The 20500-nt window shown below is 37.7% G+C and overlaps 1 protein-coding gene across 5 annotated transcripts in view; it reads right to left on the bottom strand.

Moving 5' to 3' along the window:
• TENM2 (teneurin transmembrane protein 2) overlaps window positions 1–20500 on the bottom strand; it is a 1283414-nt gene that overhangs the window by 679357 nt on the left and 583557 nt on the right. The window contains exon 1 of one of the 5 annotated variants that reach the window (XM_021940244.2): window positions 14713–19659. The exons of the other annotated variants lie outside the window; for them this stretch is intronic. Coding sequence (XP_021795936.2) covers window positions 14713–14758 — 46 coding nt within the window. The 5' untranslated portion in view covers window positions 14759–19659. Of the gene's footprint in view, window positions 1–14712; window positions 19660–20500 lie in introns of those variants that run through there. 5 annotated transcript variants of the gene reach the window in all.

Raw genomic sequence — 20500 nt, 5'->3', positions numbered from 1 at the left:
AACATCCCTTAACAATGCTTATTCATATCAATTCATTTGGATGAAAACTAATTGTATTGGTCACTACATAATTACATTCTAAAATGAATGTCACACAACACACCCAATTGATGGAGAGAAAGAAATGCTGTCACATTCTGAGTAGAAATATAAGTGATAACTCAAATTAAGGAGAAATGTGATACACGAATATTCAATGCAGATACGTAAACTACTGTTATATATAGACCTAAGCACTGTCACCAGGCTTAGTCTGTTGGCCATAACCAGGTGGACAATCAAGATATTTCGAATATGGAGACAAGGAGAATTCCTCTCCAATCCAGTTTTCTACTATGTTATCCAGTGGACATTTGCATATTGCAGTTAGGTTGCATGTTAATGTCATTTATGATGAAACATTTGGAAACTTAATTCTCTGAGAAGGTGAACAACAAGCCCAGGGAATATCACTCACTTTCAACAGATTGAAATGGTCTGATCACCTCCTGCCATTCCCAGTCTTTTCTGAGTGTGGTTGCCTCTTTGGATCTCAGCATGTGATTCCCACTAATGGCAGTAGAGGGAGGTGCTGGAGCTCTAGGTGAACATGCTTGCGAATTAAAGCAGCCCTTTGCAAACCACCAGGCTCATGGGCTAAGGGGGGAAAAGGAGGAATTTCCCAGTCCCAGTAATGCTTTCTGACATATAAAAAGGGAAAATAGTTACACCTTTCACTGCATCACTGTGGGAAACTAATTTGTTTTGACATACTGAGAAGTAATCTGATGTTCGTATTTATTCCGAAAAGAGCTGTATTAGCTAAAAACAAATTTCATGAATAAAACCACGGATACATGATCAAACATGTACATCTACTGAGCATGTCAGAGATGTAGGGAATTAACTATTGCTCATAAACTTCTCTTTAAAGCAATCTAATTTCTATCACTTTGAAATCTTTTCCAATTCTTCTCTCTAGCACCACCAGCACCCAGGACACAGCTGTCTCCAGGAACACATGGAAACATTATACCCAGAACACTAGGGTGCATTGATCCGACCCACTGGTATCAGGCTTCTCCTTCCAAAAGGCCTTATAAATGATCTTGATTGAAGAGCCATTTCAATACTATTCTTGGCACAAGGACAGTCACTGAAAACCTTTCTGAGCGACAGGCTGTTTCACAACAAGCAGACATACTACCTTATTTGTTTATCTTCAGTTTGTGAAAAGCTAATATTGAAAATTCTATTTAAACCCAAGATTCATCAAAATACTCCCCAAACTCTTCTGGCTGGGAGAGGTATATAGAAATATATTGGGCCTTAAAGATATAGAAAGAAAGGGGAAAAACCCAAAGAAACCACAGTGAGTGATAAGGGAGTTGGAGTTACAAGTATTAAAAGAGATGAATTGCATTAACCCCTGCCCTTCCCCATTATATTCACTGCCCACTGGAAACAACAACAGAATTACTAAAATCCCACACTCTCTAATGGGATGGTAATAGGATTCAGAGGCCATTAGGGTAAAGGCAATCCATATTTTACACTGTAATAAGTTCAGACTGAAGATGCTGCACCCCCTCAGAGCCCAACAATTACCAATTTAACATTAACAAACTTACAAGCACTTTCCAAATTGAAAAATAAGCCCAAGTTAAAAGTCAGAGGTCCATTTTGTAACAACTTAGATATTTTTGTGAACAAAAATCATCTAACTAAATTGAAGAAAAATTCTTTCTTTACTCTGATATTATTACTCATTCCAGAATGCTTTGGAAATGAGGGATACTGTGATTGTTATAAGGTGGTTATAATTCTCTACAAATAGAATATATTTGCTTATGGCAAGTACATTCCATTTTTTAAATTACCTTTTTCCCTAAAATATTTTCTTATTCAAGAATAAATATAATAAACTATCCTGGGTATTACGAGTTTCCACAGAAGACATAGGAGTGGATTCAACAGGACACCCTGGAGAAGGAAAGAGAGAGTGAGACAGAAATGAACAGTCTGCTACCATCCTCAGGGAACCAAAGTCAATTTTTAATAAGAAGGAGGATATGTCCCGAATTAAAAGAGAAATTACAGTTACACACTGAAATCATTTAACATGCATATTGTCAGGGGAACAGTTAACTGACCAGCCTTTCATGTTTATTATACAGTAGTCCCTCCGTATCTGTGGGGCTGGCTTCCAGGACCCCCATAGATGCCAAAATCCACAGATGCTCAAGTCCCTCAAATACACTGGTGCAGTATTTGCATATAACCTACATACTTCCTCCCATATACTTTAAACCATCTCTAGATTACTTGCAATACCTAACATAATGTAAATGCTATGTAAATAGTTGTTATATCACTTTGGTTTTTTATTTGTATTATTTTTATTATCATACTGTTACTTTGTGTTTGTTTTGTTTTGTTTTCTTTGTCTTGTCTTGTTTTGTTTTGTTTTGTTTTGTTTGAGACAGTCTCGCTCTGTCACCCAGGCTGGAGTGTAGTGGTGCTCACTGCAACGTTGACCTCCTGGGCTCAAGCAATCCTGTGACCTCAGCCTCCCGAGTAGCTGGGACTACAGGTGTGTGTCATCATGCCCAGCTTATTTCTTTATTTTTTGTAGAGATGCGGTTTTGCCATGTTGCCCAGGCTGGTCTCAAACTCCTAGACTCAAGTGATCTGTCCACCTTGGCCTCCCAAAACGCTGGAATTACAGGGTGAGTCACCATGCCTGGCCTGCTTTTTATTATTCTTATTTTAAGTGTTGTCATCTGAGGTTGGTTAAATCCATAAAGGTAGAACTCAAAGATACAAAGGGTTGACTGTATAATTAAAATAAAAATCTTATTATTTGATTAGCATTTTTATTCTATTATTATATAAATAACTTCTAGCATGACTCTAAGGTTGTTTATGTCTTTGTGTAATATAGAAATAAAATATTTTTAGGAAAATATTTTGATTGATAAGTTCTTAAAGTTTCACCAGAGGTTTGGAAAAGAAGCAGAGAAATTTGGGAGTACAATATTCTCACATAAAGTGACATGGTCCCATAGACCTAACTAAAAATAAATCAACATATATTTATTCTGCATCATCATTTCTGACTCTCCAGTTCCTAGTAAAGTGCCTGATATTCAATAGACAATCTGTATTCATGATCACAATGCTTAGGGTCCATGGTCTATTTAAGCAGTTCTGATAGCCAAGGTTCAAAATCTTGTAATCATCACTACAGTGGAGAGAGGTAGTCACCCCTTTTAGACTACCCTTCAAACAAGTCTACCTTTCATCATAAATTACATGATCAGAGACTAAGAAGAAAACATCTAAAGAGTGTACACCTTCCTCCAACTAAAATAATGATTCTATTCTGGGGATCAAGGATCCGGATCTACTTCAGGGTGGAAAATAGAAGCAGAAGAAGGATGATGCCCTAGGACATTTTGAACCTGCCCTAGACTAAGACTTGGGAACAAACACAGAGGTTAATTATTTGTGGTCTTTTGGAGATGGATATCTTCTTTTAATCCATACATTGTAAGTATTTATATATTTGCACATTCATTCAAGAGTTATTGATGAAATTAACATTACGCTGCCAGATATTTTTCTAGGCATCAGTGATACAGCAGCAGATAAGCCAGACACACATGGCTCTGCCCTCACTGAGTTTAAAAACTTAGGTGTAACCCCGTCTCTACTAAAAATACAAAAAGTAGCGGGGCGAGGTGGCGGGTGCCTGTAGTCCCAGCTACTTGGGAGGCTGAGGCAGGAGAATGCTGTGAACCCGGGAGGCGGAGCTTGCAGTGAGCCGAGATCGCGCCACTGCACTCCAGTCTGCCCGACAGAGCGAAACTCTGTCTCTGGAGGCAGGGAACCTAAGGCTGATTGATGCTGACTTCCTAGAACTGAATGAAAAGGAAAACCCCACCTCTTCATGCCCAGATAACAAAAGGATTAGTTGGCTACTCCCTTTGCAACTCCCCTTTCCATGCCTCACAGATGAAAAATGGAAAATGCCTCTGATTGGTCACCTCCCCCAACCAATCAGACTGGTCATGGGCCAAGTCTTCATTTCCATAGAATGTAACGTGTAACTTCACTTCAGCATCTGATTGGTCACCTCCTGCAACCAATCAGACTGGTTGCTGGCCAAGTCTTCATTTACATAGGGTGTAACCAAGTAACCAATGGGAAACCTCTAGAGAGTATTTAGATCCCAGAAAATTCTGTAACCAGTGCTCTTGAGCCACTTGCTCGAGCGTGCTCCCACTCTATGGTGTGCACTTTTGTCTCAATAAATCTATGCTTTCATTGCTTCATTCGTTCATTGCTTTGTTTGTTCATTTTATCCAATTATTTGTTTAAAACGCCAAGAACATGGATGACTTGTAGTCAAGACCCTCCACCAGTAACAGGTGAACTATGAACAATTAAACCAGCAGTTACATATAGGGAGGATACTGTTACAATAAGGTAAGTGCATTGTTATAGCATCACAGAGTGGGAGCCCCTAATTTAAACTTAAGGACGAGGTAGTCGAGAAAAACTTCTTGGAGGAGGTGACATTTAATCTTCAGCCTAAAGATGAATAGTATTTAGCCAGGGGCAAACTGGAGTGTTAAAGTAGACAAAAAAGATGAGCATCTGCAAAGCCACAGTTAGGAAAGCAGGAAAGACTGGAAGAAATTCTGGAGAGATGGAATGGAAAATGTAGAAGTTTGGAAGAGTAGAAGTAGAGGCTCAGAGGCAGGGGAGATACTGTATGGGGAGTATCCAGTTAACACTGTGAACCCCTTGAGGACAGGAAACACAGCATATCTTCTTGTTTTAATAATTGCTAGATTATGCATTGTAAGTGCTCCATTAATATTTAAGGAAAATCTACTGGAAACCTTGTGGTAGTGTAAACCTAAAATTCTTCTAAATTCTCCATATGGTTATTCTCTAAAAATGTTTAGTAGGTTTTGTTTTGTTTTGTTTTAAGGTAGGTTGAGGGTGTGTGTGTGTGTGTGTGTGTGTGTGTGTGTACATATACTCATAATGCCTCTTCACAGTTCCGTAGGCCCCCATCACCTCCTATTGTTTTATTTCTGACTACTCACCTTCAGGCACTTAGGCTGCAATACCTGGTTTGGGATTTATCCTGGAGGAAACTGAACTAAGAATACGATCTACGCAAGTATAAGTAAACAAATATGGGAATAGCTTATTGATAGATTAGTTCCAAGTGCGAGTGATATTAATGTGTGCAAGGCATATTAAGTTCTAAGCCAAGGCATGCAATCTCAACTTAAAAGATAATCATTTATCCCCAAATTCAAATGAAATCTGAATTCCTGCTGTGCTGTTTTTTCTTGCATAAAATGGTGTGTAAGAGGCATTGATAACTCCACTATCAAACAGTTCATAGCTACATTATGTCATTTTCTACACTTTTTGTGCATGAATCTTCCAGAGAAAAACTTGGAAAACATGCTCAACTGTGCAGCAAGTGCTGGATTGTCAACAATTTTAGCTTAATATATAAAATAAATCACAATTTTCTGATACATTTTCCAACATCAGGGACACTTAGTTTATAAGAACAAATAAAATTGCAACGTATAAGGCATGAAATGATTCATTTCTAAGAGTCAGGGGGACTGAATTGGCAGCTAAAATAAAAATAGTGTTTTGGATGTAATAGTCAAGTGTTTAAAAACAAATTACCTTTTTGTTCTGGTAACATTTTTTAAAAATCCTCAAAAAAGCTTCTGGGGAATCACAGCCTATTATAATAAACCATAATAAAGTAATTACAGTTTGGTTTCTGTAAAGGTTCTTGCCATGTAAATGTTCATTTATCTGAAATTTGCTTAAAACAAATAGATTAGATTCATTTCAGGAACAAGAATGACATGACTTTTTTGTTAACACTGATTAATGATTTCAGTTCCTAATGTCATTAGTCGACTATCATCATTTCACCATTTGAAAAATGGTCTCCAGGATCTCTGGGTCTCATCTCGACATGAATTTTTGCCTATTTCTTATATTCTACTGACCTCTAGAGACTATATGTGTGTGTATATAAATCACATAGGATATGTGATTATAAACACATAAAACATATGCATCATAAATTCCATATAAATCAAGAATAAAATGATTTTTGTCACAGAAGCCTATTTAAAAAAGTATGCTCAATTACATACCTTTTCAAACAAAATATTATTTGTGCGTGTTTAATACTAAGCAGGTTGACAACACTTTCCCTTACGTTCTTTGCTTGGTCGAATGCTGTATAGAACTCAGAGAAGCGTGACTATCAGACAAACTACTCCTATCTTTGGTTTGTGGCCTGCATCAACAGTAAGTGGTAACAGAGAATTCAGAAGCCTTGGCCTGGTCTTTCTATAAAGCCAGATTTATGTTTAGTTGGGACAAGATTATATTATGTGAGAATCTTCTTTCCCCAGATCATACCTGCCTATATTTATTTTCCAACTCTCCTGATGAGGTAAGACATGTAAAATGTAGAGGTACCTAGTGTGGGCTCCAGTGGCTTTGTAACACTTGATTTTTTTTTTCTCTCTCTCAATGTTTTTGATTACTAACTATATCCACAACTGAAAATTCAACATGAAAATAATATCTAATTTCAGATGAGATCATAAACTCCTTAAGAATTGTATCTTTTTTCATTTTGGCATCCTTGGTACCTAGCATACTGTGTGTCAGATTGTGGGAAATTAATAATGTCAGCTGGAAAAAATGCAATATTTTATCAGGAATGTACTCATACTATATCTTATTAGGAATATACCCATTTATTCTCTCTGTCTCTCTCTCTCTCTGGAAATAGATATAGATAAAGATACATGCACATACATATATTCTCTATAGTACATATGTGTGTATATACATGTATGTACATAAATGTAAACACAAATATGAATACTAAGAGGAATCGTTTACATGCTGAATATGTGACTAGATTTGTCAATGATTTTTCTAATAGTTGTTTTACATTTTAAGTTTATGTACTATATTGCTGCTTAAATTCTCATTTAAAATATGGGTTGAAAACTATTGTTCATTATACTATATCATCAACTGCACCTGAACATTTAACAACTTCAAGTATATTTCTAACAGACTCAATTTTAACCCAGTGATAAAAGGATATTTTTTAAAGTACCACTGAGGCAATACCACTTTTTTGCCTTTTAGCATATTGTGTCAATTATATTATACAGTACATATTTTATTGCTTATATTATGTTATATATTAAGAAACAGAAACAGCTTGTGCATTTGTATTAAGCACCTCAAACTGCTACCGATTATTAAGAAACATGTTTGTCAAGTAGAGATGACGGAAGAGTGCATTATTTGATGAGACATTGACAAAAAGTGCCAGATATAACCACAGGATTATGAAAGTGTCCAAGCCACAACTGATGTAAATGAATATGACAGGAAATCAAAGGTTTTCCTTTTTGGTTCCTGTTTTTGTTTTTTTGAGACAGGGTTTCACTCTGTTTCCCAGGCTGGAGTTTTGCTGGCGCCATCTCCGCTCTCTACAACATCCACCTCCTGAGTTCAAGCAATTCTCATGCCTCAGCCTCCTGAGTACCTGGTATTACGAGCTTGTGCCACTATGCCCGGCTAATTTTTGTATTTTTTGTAGAGATGAGGTTTCACCATGTTGGCCAGGCTGGTCTTAATTCCTGGCCTAAAGCAGTCCGCCCACCTCGGCCTCCCGAAGTGCTGGGATTATAGGCATGAGCCACCGCGCCCAGCCTCAAGTTTTGATTCTGTAGTGATATTCAGTAGATAGAATCCTGCTCCCTGTTCTGCAGACTTGAAAGGTGGTCTGGTGACTCCTGTCCTATTCTGCGGTAACAGCGTTTCTGGTTTTTCACTATTTCAGCCTCCTTGTGGTATCTAAGAGGCTTTCAGTGGGTGGGTCAAATCCTAAAAACAAATAACTTATCAAGGACTGACTGACACCCAGTTAATGACTAAAATGAGAATGGTGGAGAGTAACTAACTGGGGTTTGGGTAGGAATAGCTTACTTTTATACTTAATCCTAGAGGAACATGCTAATCAGAATCCTGATCCACTGCAGAAGGTACACTTGCTTGTTCTGTGTGGTCTTGTAGTAAAATTCCAGCTAAGTCCGATTCCCAACTAGCTAATTAAGAATGGTGGCTGGTCTGGTGAGAGGGGAGAGGAATGTTGTAGCCAATACAATGAAAGCACTATTTGGCATCTTTAATTTACTTTTCTGCTCCTAAAACAGGTAGTAAGATGTTGACATATATGCAGCTACAGTAAAGCATCATTTGTAAATAGAAAGATGTCCCCCCAAATTTAAATTTATCCAGTCAACTTTAGTGAATAGTTACAAAAACCAGATTTTTCTACATAATTCCCTCTTCTGAATGATAATTCGCTAGTTCGGATTTTGCTGCTCAAATGTGCCCTTGCATAGCATTAGCAGAGGTGCCAATGATTAGAGAAATGATTCACATCAGGTAGTTAGGAAAAAGACAGGGGAGTCAAGGAAGAAATCTGGATAATCCCCATGCTGGAAATTCAAACCCTGGATAATCAGAACCGTACTCTATAGGCAATTATGATTCTGTCCAGTTAAGAGAAATTTGTAATCCATTCAGTTTCAAGCCTATAAAGGCACATTTCTCAAAAACTTGTATTTTGGCCTCCGATGGCTTAAAAAGTTCTCCTTACTAGATTGTCTCCAATTACAGAAATCCTTCCCAAGTACAAGGCTGCAGAAGTATATTAAACCTGCAGGATATCATGTAGCTGGCTGTTTTACAGAGCTTTACAGCACACGCGATCTCAATGCATGATGTAATATGACTGAAGCAATTCACCACAACCTAATGCTATTTATTCAGGTCACAAGTGTTGTCTTACCTATGGGGGCAGAGAGGTAAACTGTCTTCGACTGGCAGGCTCGGAGTAGTAAGCAAAGGGAGGTACAGATAAATTTATACTAACTTTAAGAATTCTCCCCACTCACACACACAAAGATTAGAGCTACTGTGGATTTCAGTAAATCTCTGCTTGCCCAGCAATAATAAAGGAACTGCAGTGAGCACAGATCTGCGAGTCAGGACAAGGCTACAACTGGCTACAACTGTCGGACTGTCAGAAGAACCGAAGTCAATGATGAGAAGGTAGCTCTGGTGCAAGGTGCAACTTTGGAACTGCATCAAAATGCGGTTGGTGCCTAACAAATAACAGATAATAAAGATATAATTGTAAATTTCTATTGTACTAAGACACCTATGTCCAGTGAATATAAAAATGTGTATGTTGTGGACTTGTGAGTGTTGATTTTTGCCGGGTTTTTAGAACCCTTTGCAAACACACAGTAGCAAAACAGTCAAATGAGGCAGGCTGGAGGAAACAGAAAAGAAAATCCATCTACATTCAAGGTACAAGACAATAATTTCTAAGCCTTTGGGATCTATTTTTTTCCTTGCATTGTAATGCAGTCAAGTGTATGAGTGATGCCTTTTGTGTTTGATAATGTCAAGTGTGAATGTCATGGGCAGCCCCCCATCTCTGATAGTATTAAAATTGTGGGAAGATGAAAAGCTTGGAAAAGTAAATGGAACAAATTAAATTAAAGTGGTTGGAGGACAAGGAAAGTCACTCATTTATAGTTTGGTTTTGAGGTGATGTTGGTGACCGTGTCCACCTGAATAGGCTGGTAAAATCTGTGTTACTGAGGAAAAGCATGACACTCTACTTACTTAATTGTACTAATAATTATTTTTGCTCCTTCTCATTATGAACTCTGTTGAAAAGAAAACAGCTTATATGTTCACATATAAACTTCCATTATATAGTTAGGGTAGTCTCCGCAGCTGAGCTTGTCAGTCAAATACACTAGACATCAAAGAGTTCAAGGTAAGTTAGTCAAGGTTTATAGAAAGTAACTGACAACACAGGCAATTCAGAGAGGAAATTAATTCTAATAAATAAAGTATATATGTTTTTAGAGAGATGAAAACCCTCAAAGATCATAAAAATCCATCCTAATCAATGTCAAGAAACCAGAGATGAATATAACAGTAATTGATTGTACCGAAATAGCATGGAGAGAACGTCACACCTTCTAAACCACGGGTCTGATCTCCAATGAATGGTGAAGGTTTTTCTTATGAAAACATGAAAACAAATGCATATACACAAAATCCCTGTCTAATGAGGCCATGACATCTGCAGTACAAACAAGAAATTGCAATAATTATAATAAGAAGGTGTTTCTCGTAGCCAGTCTCCCTTCCCCAGCGTTTCTCAACCTTACTGCTGAAGTCTAGGCTAGTGCAACAGATTATTCATGGGTTTCCAGTCTCTGGACTAGGAGTTCTCAACAACATTGCTACAAGGGAAAGATATAGGCTACTAGTAGCAATACCTCGGTAAGGTTGCAATTCAACCGAAGAATAGATGTTCTATAGACAGATGTTTCAGAATCTCCTGGGAAGGGTGTGTTATATGGTGGGACCCTATATTCCAGTACTTCCCCGTTTACATCCAGAGCCTCAACTCCCCTAAAGCTGCCAGATCACCCCTCTCCAGTGGCTATCAAATACCTTGGCTTGCTGTTCAAGACTCTCCATCATACTAGCATCAGTTACTCCCTTTTGGCATGCGCCCCCTGTGCCCACTCTGATTTTGCTGATGGGGATTATTTTGTGTTTTCACATTCCACTCCTAATTCAAAGACAGGCTCCTCAGGGTACTTTCAACCTGCAGCGACCTTTTCTCCCCTGCTGTCCTAAGGGAGGGAGTTAAGAACTGGCACTTTTACTTCAATAGGCTGTTTGGCTCATATTTTACATCTTCATTAGATTCTCAGTGAGTGGAGAGACACCTCTTGTTGTTGTTAGGGGTGCAATCTGGCACACTTAACTCATGGTATTTTGAATATAGTCAGTGCTTGATAGCTACTATTAAAAAAAAGAGAACAAGAGGCAAACAGCAACAAACTTTACTGGAAAGTAAAATCTCCCACCAAGTTGTGAAGCTTTCCTTATTTAAAGACAGAATAAAAAAAAAAAAAAAAAAAAAAAAAAAAAAAAAAACAACAACTCTATGGGTCAAGTCCAAAAAAAAAAAAAAACTGTGTTTGAATCAAATAAAAATACAAAACCGGGAACATCCTTAGCCCAGTGGACTTACAGCGCTAATTACAAAATAGAAGTAGCTGACGCTTACGCCTCCTAAATATAAGGTTTTTCCTCCCAGAAAATAGAAATAAATGGGTGTTAAATCAAAATATCCTATGGAGCATTTTACAACTCAGGAATGAAAGCTGACAAAGAAGTGATTCAATGCCAAAGAAGAATCCACCAGCAAAGAACTAGGTCTGCTTAAGGTAACAAAACCGAAAGCTCTCCAACATAGGTTACACCCTTGTCCTGTCTGCAAGTGCTTTTGTAATACCCAACATCCCCCTCTCATTGGAAAAAATATATACACTTCCCTTTCACTATTGAAATCAGTTAATTGATCATTTCCAAAAATAAATACTCCCATAGATAGAGGTCACTGGTCCTGAAATTGCATCAGTTCGTGTCTGGGTACGAGATTCCTGAGCTCCTCTGGGACGTCTTTGTCATTTTATCACAGTGATTACAAGCGGAGTAGTTCCAGCGTGGGTCCCCTCAGTTTCTAGTGCTTATGTTGGCTCTCTGCGTTCCTATTTTCTCCATCAAGCCTTATAGCTTTTGCTTTGGAAATCTGGCACTTAATATCCAATGTTAATTACATTTCCTATTCTGAGGAAAATCCTATTGGGCTAATTTTTCAAAATCATATAATGAAAGAACTTCAGTGACAAATCATGTAGGTTTTCAATTGTTTTTTACGGGTAGATCTATTAAGCACTTAATATTCAGTGGGAAAACAGTCTCAGAGCAATGAAATTCTATTACTTTAGAGGTTGCATGCTTTTAATTTCTTAATATTTCATTACATGTTGGCAACTGGTGCATATTTTTATAATGCGTTTGATCATTACTCTTCTCAGGGTATTCTATTTCAGTTCTTCCTCTGACATCATATTTGCATGTTAAAGGGTTTTAGCATTCAGGGATGAAATGTTCTGAATAGTAATGTGCAGTTAAGTTGATTTTTTAAAAACGGAAAACAGCAAACAGACATTATATATAGGGACTAAAGAGAACAATCTCATAATTTTAAAATCGAACTCAAGTTTTAATAGCTTTCTATGGAACATCATAAATGGTAATGATTCAATATAATTCATTAATTAGCAAATTATGCAAAATGCTATCAGCAGAGTTTGGGGAGAAGGATCTTTCTCCTTGGCTTTTATAAGTCTACTGCATTTCTTTTTTTCCTGTAAAAAAATGCTCTTTTCTTTGCTCTCCAGCAACATCTACTGGAAAATTCAGAAAAATGCTATTTATATGAATCAAATAGTTTAAGGATAGCTTTGATTACCATCTGCCTAAAAAGAGCACGCTGAACTACAAAACAGTTTACAATGAAATTATTTCTGCTTACTTTAGTTCTATTTTGTTCTCTAAGAAAAGGATAGTGGTTTGGTGATGCAAATAGCCAAGCCACAACTTAAAATTTATCATCGCCTCACCTGGAAGAAGTCATTTTCATAAATAAAAGCAAAGCATATATGATACAGACAACATATTTCTCTTGGCCCATCTTTTCAACACTTGCCACTTATTTGAGAAATCATCATCATTATCAGCAGCAGAATAACAGCCTTCAATAGTTAGGTATAGCTAGAGTCAGAGAAAAATTTCATGCAAGAAAAAACGACGTAGACAAAAAAAACGAGATTGAATTTGAGAAAAGCTATTTCAAGATTCTGCAAAGTTTCTTAAGTTGAAAAAAAATTACATGTGATGTGATTTTAAAAACTCACTATGCTACCACCAGCACGATTACATCAAACATTCGACAGCAGTGTCTTTTTCTCTTGTCTACATCTTTCCCTATTCTTTTAACCATGAGGAAAAATTAAGTTTCCCCACACCTGTATCAGGGGCTTCCCAGGGAACTTCCACTGGAGATTATCTCTGGATGATGAAGTATGATCAGACCCATAGTCCATTTGGTCTCCCCTCCCCACTGCTCAGCAGTTTCTGATGTCCTCATAAAATTGAATTCATAGGCTGCACCCACAAGATGCCATTAGATGGTCTGGCAAACACGAGATACGCCAGGGTATGATATTGAGGAGCAAGTCCGGTTCGGAAACTTGGGAAGAAAAAATCTGATCTCCAGACAAATATATAAAATATCCTCCCTTCTGTGGCCGCTGAAATCAACAATGCCATAGTATAGCAGTTCTTTCTAGGACCAAACCTAGTACAGGCATTGAAGTCACCCTTGTATATATCATTCCAGAGGAGCATTCTTTTAACTGAATTTTGTACTTTTAATATTCAGATTTTCTCATAAAAACATTTAAAATGAATTGAAACATTCTATGCTATCTCTTAGGTAAAATCTTAGATATCATCTGGATTTCTATTATCCTTAATTAGAAACTTGGCTAATTAGAGGTGGGTTTGGTTTTTTTTTCTTTTTTCTTTCTCAAATCTCAGTTTATTCATGTCAGCAATAAATTTTAGCAGCAGAAGCAATGAACACAGAATCAACAAAGACTGAGGTTAAAAACACATAATCAAAACTTTAAAACAACAGTAGTAGCAACAAAAGTCAAGTTCTGGGAGATCAACGTCTATTACATTTTGTGTTTGTTCAATGTTAAAATAGATATGAGCCTTTTAAGCTTCACCCCAAAGCTCTTTAAAGGAGAAATGCCATCAAATATAATCCACAACTCTCATTCACAGCACACAAAAGGGACATATTCCTAAAAGCTACCTACAGTGAAAATCCATATGTATTCCACATTTAGGATCCCGATGCAAAGTTCCGACTCAAGGCTGGTAATCAGCCCCTCCATTATTGAACCGCTTAGAATCCAGAAAGGTTTAATCAAACAGCACCTCCAGAGTTAACTCCCATTTCAAACTGTCATAATTCAGTTATCCTAATTATTTACCGGATCTCTTCCTATAACATGCCCTAACCTGATGTTTTAACTTCATATTTCATTTGGGACAACACTTAATCTCCATTTATGAAACATCAACCTGACACAGGTTAAGGAGATATAAGAAGCGCTTCACCCACAAGATCCAAGCCAAACAAACCCCAGCAGCTCGACTTAAATAAACTCTACCCTTGCTTAAACCTCCAGTGAAAAATTATTATAACACATCAGAAGTTCAGTTAGAAGAAAAATTTCAAATGCCAGCTGTCTCCTAGGGTTTAAGTCTCGGAGTTCAAAAGCAGTATCAATTGGATTATTTTTCTCTCCGTTAGCTGTTTAGAATTTAACGTAATGCAAAGTGCTATTCTGATCAAAATCATCTTTCTCATCTCTCTCCTTAAATAAAACAGAGGAGAAATCATTCAGTATAAATGCATTTACTATACAAATCTATTTTCAATTGAATTTGCTGCATGCTCTAATTCATCAAAATTAATACAGGTACTTTCTATGTTAAACAAAAGGAAGCCGACTGAAAAATCGGCTTCTGCTGCGGATGCCTTTCTCAATTACAAAACGGTGAAAACAGAGATTTAACTAAGCCACTCGGTCAAACCCTCCGATCGGCGCTTACCTGCCTCAGCTGAAGGCTTCCTTCCCTTGTTAGCAGCGTGCAGCATCTCTAGCTCGCTCCAATCCTTACCACCGGTCTCAAATTACACTGCTAAGTCCACCCCCCGCCTTTTTTTTTTCTTTCTTTTTTTTCCTTTTTTTTTTTTTTTTCCCCCAGCAAGAAAATGCTTATTGAAAGTGATTAGTTTTTGTTGTCCCTTTTAAGTCCCTCCTGCGGGAAGGAACAGGGGAGCAATGTGACGCCACCTTTTAATCTTTTGTAAGAGTGAAAAGGCAGAAAAGGAACGCTCGATCAAACTGAGCTGCATACATGCCTAAAACTCGCAGGAGAGGCTGCTGCTGCCTGGCGAAAGCACCGCTAGGCTTGAGTGTAAGAACAGAGAAGAGAAGAGAGTCAATGAATTGTGACAACGTATGTGCATCAAAGGCAGGAGGAGAGAGAGAACAATGAGCGAGGGAAAGACAGCGAGGAGAGAGGGAGAGAAGCAGAGGGAGAGAGGGGGAGAGAGAGAGAGAGAGAGTGAGAGAGAGACAGAGAACATCAAGAAAAGATAGAGCGGGTTTCAGGCAAAGGATTCTCAGAATAAAGCCACAGTGCAGTGTCTGGCAGCTTCTGTTTTTATCTCAGCGAGCATGATACACTGCCTCTCTCATTTAGAAACACATTCGTGTATCTCCCAGGTTTGAAAACTGAGATAATCGCAGTGTGTCTCTGGTTTTGTCTGATTGGCATTTAACTGTGTGGTGTACCTGTGATTTTTTAGGATGCATTTATGTGCAATTTATTTCGCATATTTATTTATGTAGACAAAAATGAAAGCTGCTAATTTCTACGGCAATTTGCAATGTAGTTTTACTGGCAGATGGAACTCTACTTATCATAACTGCTGACAAACTGCCATGGGTAAACAAAAGAAGAAACAAATGCTTCGTCTTGATAATTGTCTTAAAGAAGAAAAAAAAGAGCCCACACCAAAATATTAGCAATACAAAACCTGTGTTTCCTAGTTCAAGTTGAAACTGTATTTCTCTTCATTAGTTTTCATTAATAAAGGCAAAATAAAAGGGAGGGCATGGTGTCTGAAGGAAAGGTATTGGAAAAGAAGCTATTAGGAAAGTGAAAAATCTAAATTATTTCTGGTTTCCCTCCAAATGTGACAACAGGATTGCTTTCTTGAGTCCTGGAACAGAGTTTTTGAGTCACTACTGCTACAGACTTTTACTGCATCCTTCTCCCTTCCTGTACCATTTTAAAGTAGGTTCCATTTTTAACACAAAGTCGAAAAGAAATGATTTCCCAATTCAAATTGTTTCAAATGGTGTGTCACCAGCTTTGTTCCATTTCTACTCATCTCCTGCCACATGGGGGCTAGGATTACACAGTTAAATTCCCTAAGTGACCTCTTTTATAAGAATGTAAATTGCTGGTTCCAAGGTCAAGTATTTGGTATAAGTTATTGGTGAAAATGACTGCTTACCTTTCATTGTAAGCAGAGCTAAAACAGTAGTAAGTGAACAGGAAGAGATGCCCAAGCTTTTGACTGGTCATCTCTTCGAAATTAAGCAATTCCATTATCTGAAAGTAAATTCTATGTGCCCTACTTAGAACAATTATCATTTTAGAAACATCAAAACTAGAAAAACCCAAATACACAACCATTTCAACTATCTTATGTCCCAACAACATGTCCCTGGGCCCTAGGAATCTTGTAATTTGGAATTCCTATGTAAGCCACCAGATATAGAACGAGAAATGGTCCAAGAAGAATAACACTCTCTTCCCCCACACTGGCCACACTGCTGTGCCCAAAGAGGGATTGCTTAATCTTGTTAAACTCAAAGTGTCATACTCTTCATGGTTTGCCAATAGGAGGGTATGTTTTCCCCTTGGACCCAAATAAAGAAGTAATCCCCACCTCCACCCCAATGTGCTCAGGATGAAACTCTACTTATCATTAAGGCAGAGCAGAGAATGGAGAACACACAGGGGCTGAACAGAAGGCAGCTGGCCAGAGAACAGAGAGTGCTCAGATGTAGAAGGGAAAAGAGAGCTGCAAGGCCCGGATAGCAGGGAGGGAAGTGATGACTGGGAAATCCGGAATTCTCTGCGGACATTTTGCAGAATGTATTGGAAGCAGCCTCCTTTAAATGACATTATTGATACAGGTTCTATAGTTAAAATTTACTTTATACAAGGGAATAAGTGAACTGAGAATTTTCTGCCAATAAAAATAAAGACCCAGTTACAAGGATGCAACTATTTCAGCACGCAACTATTTCAGCACAATAAAAACAGGGGAAGGGGCCCCAAGTTTATTGAACAGGATTGGCAAAACATCGTCAATGAAAGATAAAAAGAAATCAAAGCAGACAAAAAGAGAGTTTTTTTTTAAGCTACAAATGGCTATCAGCGCTGTTGTTTATTTTTACCGCTTCCTTAGTGAGGAGGTGGGTTCCCTAAGTGGTTATCATTTGTAGTGGAGTGGATGTATATGATTTAAGATATCTTTGAGTGGGGTAGGGGGCCAGCTGATTATACTGGGGTGACCAAGTCATATTAATATTTCTTACTGGAATGTGACTTTTATGTGACTTATTTCTCTGCGGGAGAGCTTTACATTCATATGCTTATATGACAGCATATGATACGGTAGTTAAGTGCTCAGTTTTTGGAACCAGGTTACCCTGCCTAAGATTGAATCCCAGCTCCACTACCTACTGCTGTGTGACCTTGAACCAGTTATTGTGTCTCACTGTGGGGCTGTGTCCTCTTCTTAAGATGGGTGTAAGGCTACCTGCCTCACGGGTTGTCATTAAGAATAAATGATGCCTGTGCCGCGGTGAGTCCTGCTCCCAGCACATAACAAGCACTTCCATAAATGTGAACTTCTATTGTTAGGAAACCCACTCAACAGCTTTTAAAAATTTTTAAAAATGGATAACATGGACAATATTTCATCACCTCAGAATGGATGACTCATAAAGACTTCTTTCCACTCTGACCTTCTTTACAAGCTCCAGTTCTTCAAACTCCCCTCTGGGTTTTTCCACTTGGATAATATGCGTAAAACTCAACGAGTTCTACCACCCAACGCATGAACTCACCCTCGAAGCAAGCCCTTTCTCCAAATCTCCTCACCAGTGTAAAAATGTAAAATCCTTCAAGCCATTCAGGGCTCAGTTCTTCCCCCACCCCACCATTCAATTACCAACAACTTAAATACCAACCCCATATCTCTTAAAGTTACTGTTTTCAGACCTCTGACATTTCTTCATTTGTGTACTTTTGCCTGGACTGTTGCAACAATCCTTTAATGCAGCACTTCTTTAGGCTGTTTTATCTGTGCTGAAACACACGAAGGGCGGTGAAATGCAGCACCCATTCCAGGGGGCATTCCTAGGGTTCTGGCAAGGACTGCACCAGAGATTGTAACCCCGCCTTTCCCCTTCTCAAGAACGGACTTGGAATCTGAGTGAAAGGAGAATGACATTATTCTACGTACGACCTTGACTCTGCCCTAATGTATAAACCAGCTAATGTTTGGCAAACTAATACTTTTCTATTAGTGCCTCGTTCGTTGTGACGCTTCTCTCAACTGTCGTGACACAGCTATTGAAAACAGCCGTTTTAAGTTTTTTTTTTTTTCTTCTCCAATTCATCCTTCTCAAGCCAGAATAACCTTCTTAAAATGCCACTCTGAATGACATCCATTCCCAATAGTTATTGATTGGTCAATTGAAAGTCTGTTTTATTTCATTATCTTATGTATCGGCTTGCAAATCATCTAAGGTTCACAATTCCTTAGAGAATCAAGTGCAGATTTGTTTGCCTCAACTTCAATCGCCTCTGTGGTTTGACACCAACCTATCCATATAAGCAGTGGTTCTATCCTACTGCACAAGAGTTTACTGTATGCCCAGCCTGATGCATATGCATCCCTTTCAGAGCCTCAAGTACATTATTCGTTCTCTTTAGAACATCCTCTTCTCTTTCATATCAACATATTTAACTCCAATCTTTTATCAGAGACCAGGACAGGTTACATGTCCTCCACAAGGATATCCTTGACCTTCTTGGTTTACATTGATGAAACTGTTAATTCCCCTAGCTATCACAGTGCTCTGGGATGTATCATAATTAGGAGCTGGGCTTTGGGGTTAGTACTGGGTACAAATCCCCACCCTGAAATTTGTTTCCTAATTGTGGAAAACCTGGGTCAAATACTTTTACTCTCTAAACCCTGCTCTCCCCATCCGTAAAATATTGTGAAAACTTAATAGCTAATATATGTAAAGTGATTAGCATAATAGCTAGTATAGCTAACACCTACACAATAATGAAATAGTTCATAGTAATGGGAATGCTTTTTAAATGACAGGGACTTATCATTGCCTCTAATTTCTAACCTTGCAACAATTCACCAAATGGCTGTTACTAGAACCATTTTACAGACAACAAAACAGAGATTTAGCAAAATTAATTTACCTGATGTCACACAAGGAGCAAATGGCAAAGCCAGGATATTAACCCTTGTCTTTCTACCTTCTAGTTATTTTTATCCATGTCAGGCATTCAGACTTAGCTTATGCCATATTGGTTCATTATTACTTGACTTTTCAGGTTTGTACCCCATTCTTCCATATATATTTAAATTAAATGAGAACAATATTCACATTGTAAACACTCTGCATCTTTAGTACCTCCCTCAAATCTGTAAACAAAGTAGCTTGCTTACTCGGTAAATATTTGTTGAGTGTTTGATCATCTACGCTCATGGGGATTAAGTTTTTAACCACATTTAAATTCAGTGACACTGTTTTTGGAGGAAATGTTTTCATCATGTTTTCTACAAAAATCACCAAAATTATACAAAATAATATAAAAGACAAACATTACATATGAATGATGTAGCTATAACTGGACAAATAGAAACAAATGCAGTTCTCTGCAAAAAAAAAAAAAAAAAAAAAAAAAAAAAAAGCTTTAGGAAGGTGATACTCATTGATTTGGTCCCTCATACTTGGCATTTACATTCTGCTTGAAGATGGGCCCCTCAGGCCACCCATTCCATGCATGGAAAAGGAAAAGTTATTAGCTGAAAGTCCTCCTTTTCAGGTTACACAGAAAGACAGAAATAACCACATAAATACCCACAGCGTTTGATCACCTTTAATTCTTTCTTTTTAAGTAAATGCATTAATTATGTTCTCTTTTATTTTCTCTCTGGCTAAGCCTATATAGTACTAAAACATTCTGGAATAACATAAAAAATTCCATCAACCTATATGATGTTTTTCTGTGTACATGGTGATGAACAATATTGTTGAAGTTTCAACACGTTGAATAAATGCTTTTATTTGAAATATATATTTATATAAATATATATACACACACACCATGGTCTCTGCCTGTCTGTGCACAAATGAAAAGCAATAGAACTAAGATAAGGAACTGCCTGTGCTCCCCATATTAGGATAATTAATAGTGTCACACACTTACTGTCTTGAAATATTTGCATAAACTTCATGAAGTCAACGTATTTTTATTGTTGTTGTTGTTCACTGCTATATTCCTAGTAGCTAGACCAGTGCCTAACATATGTTGAGTGTTCAGTATATATGGGTCTGATAAATGAATGAGCCATTCAATTCTGCCTACATTCATCTATTCCTAGTAATGTTTTAAAATCTGGTCTATATACCTCCAAACGTATTTTTGTACCCTGCTATCTCCTTTTGCATGGAATGATTTGTTAAATGTTTGCTATCCTTTGTTTAAAATAAGATAT

The sequence above is a fragment of the Papio anubis genome, chromosome 5 (assembly GCF_008728515.1).
Source record: "Papio anubis isolate 15944 chromosome 5, Panubis1.0, whole genome shotgun sequence".
Lineage (NCBI taxonomy): Eukaryota > Metazoa > Chordata > Mammalia > Primates > Cercopithecidae > Papio > Papio anubis.
The sequence above is the reverse complement of the archived record's forward strand: the minus strand, read 5'-3'. Positions and strand labels throughout refer to the sequence as shown.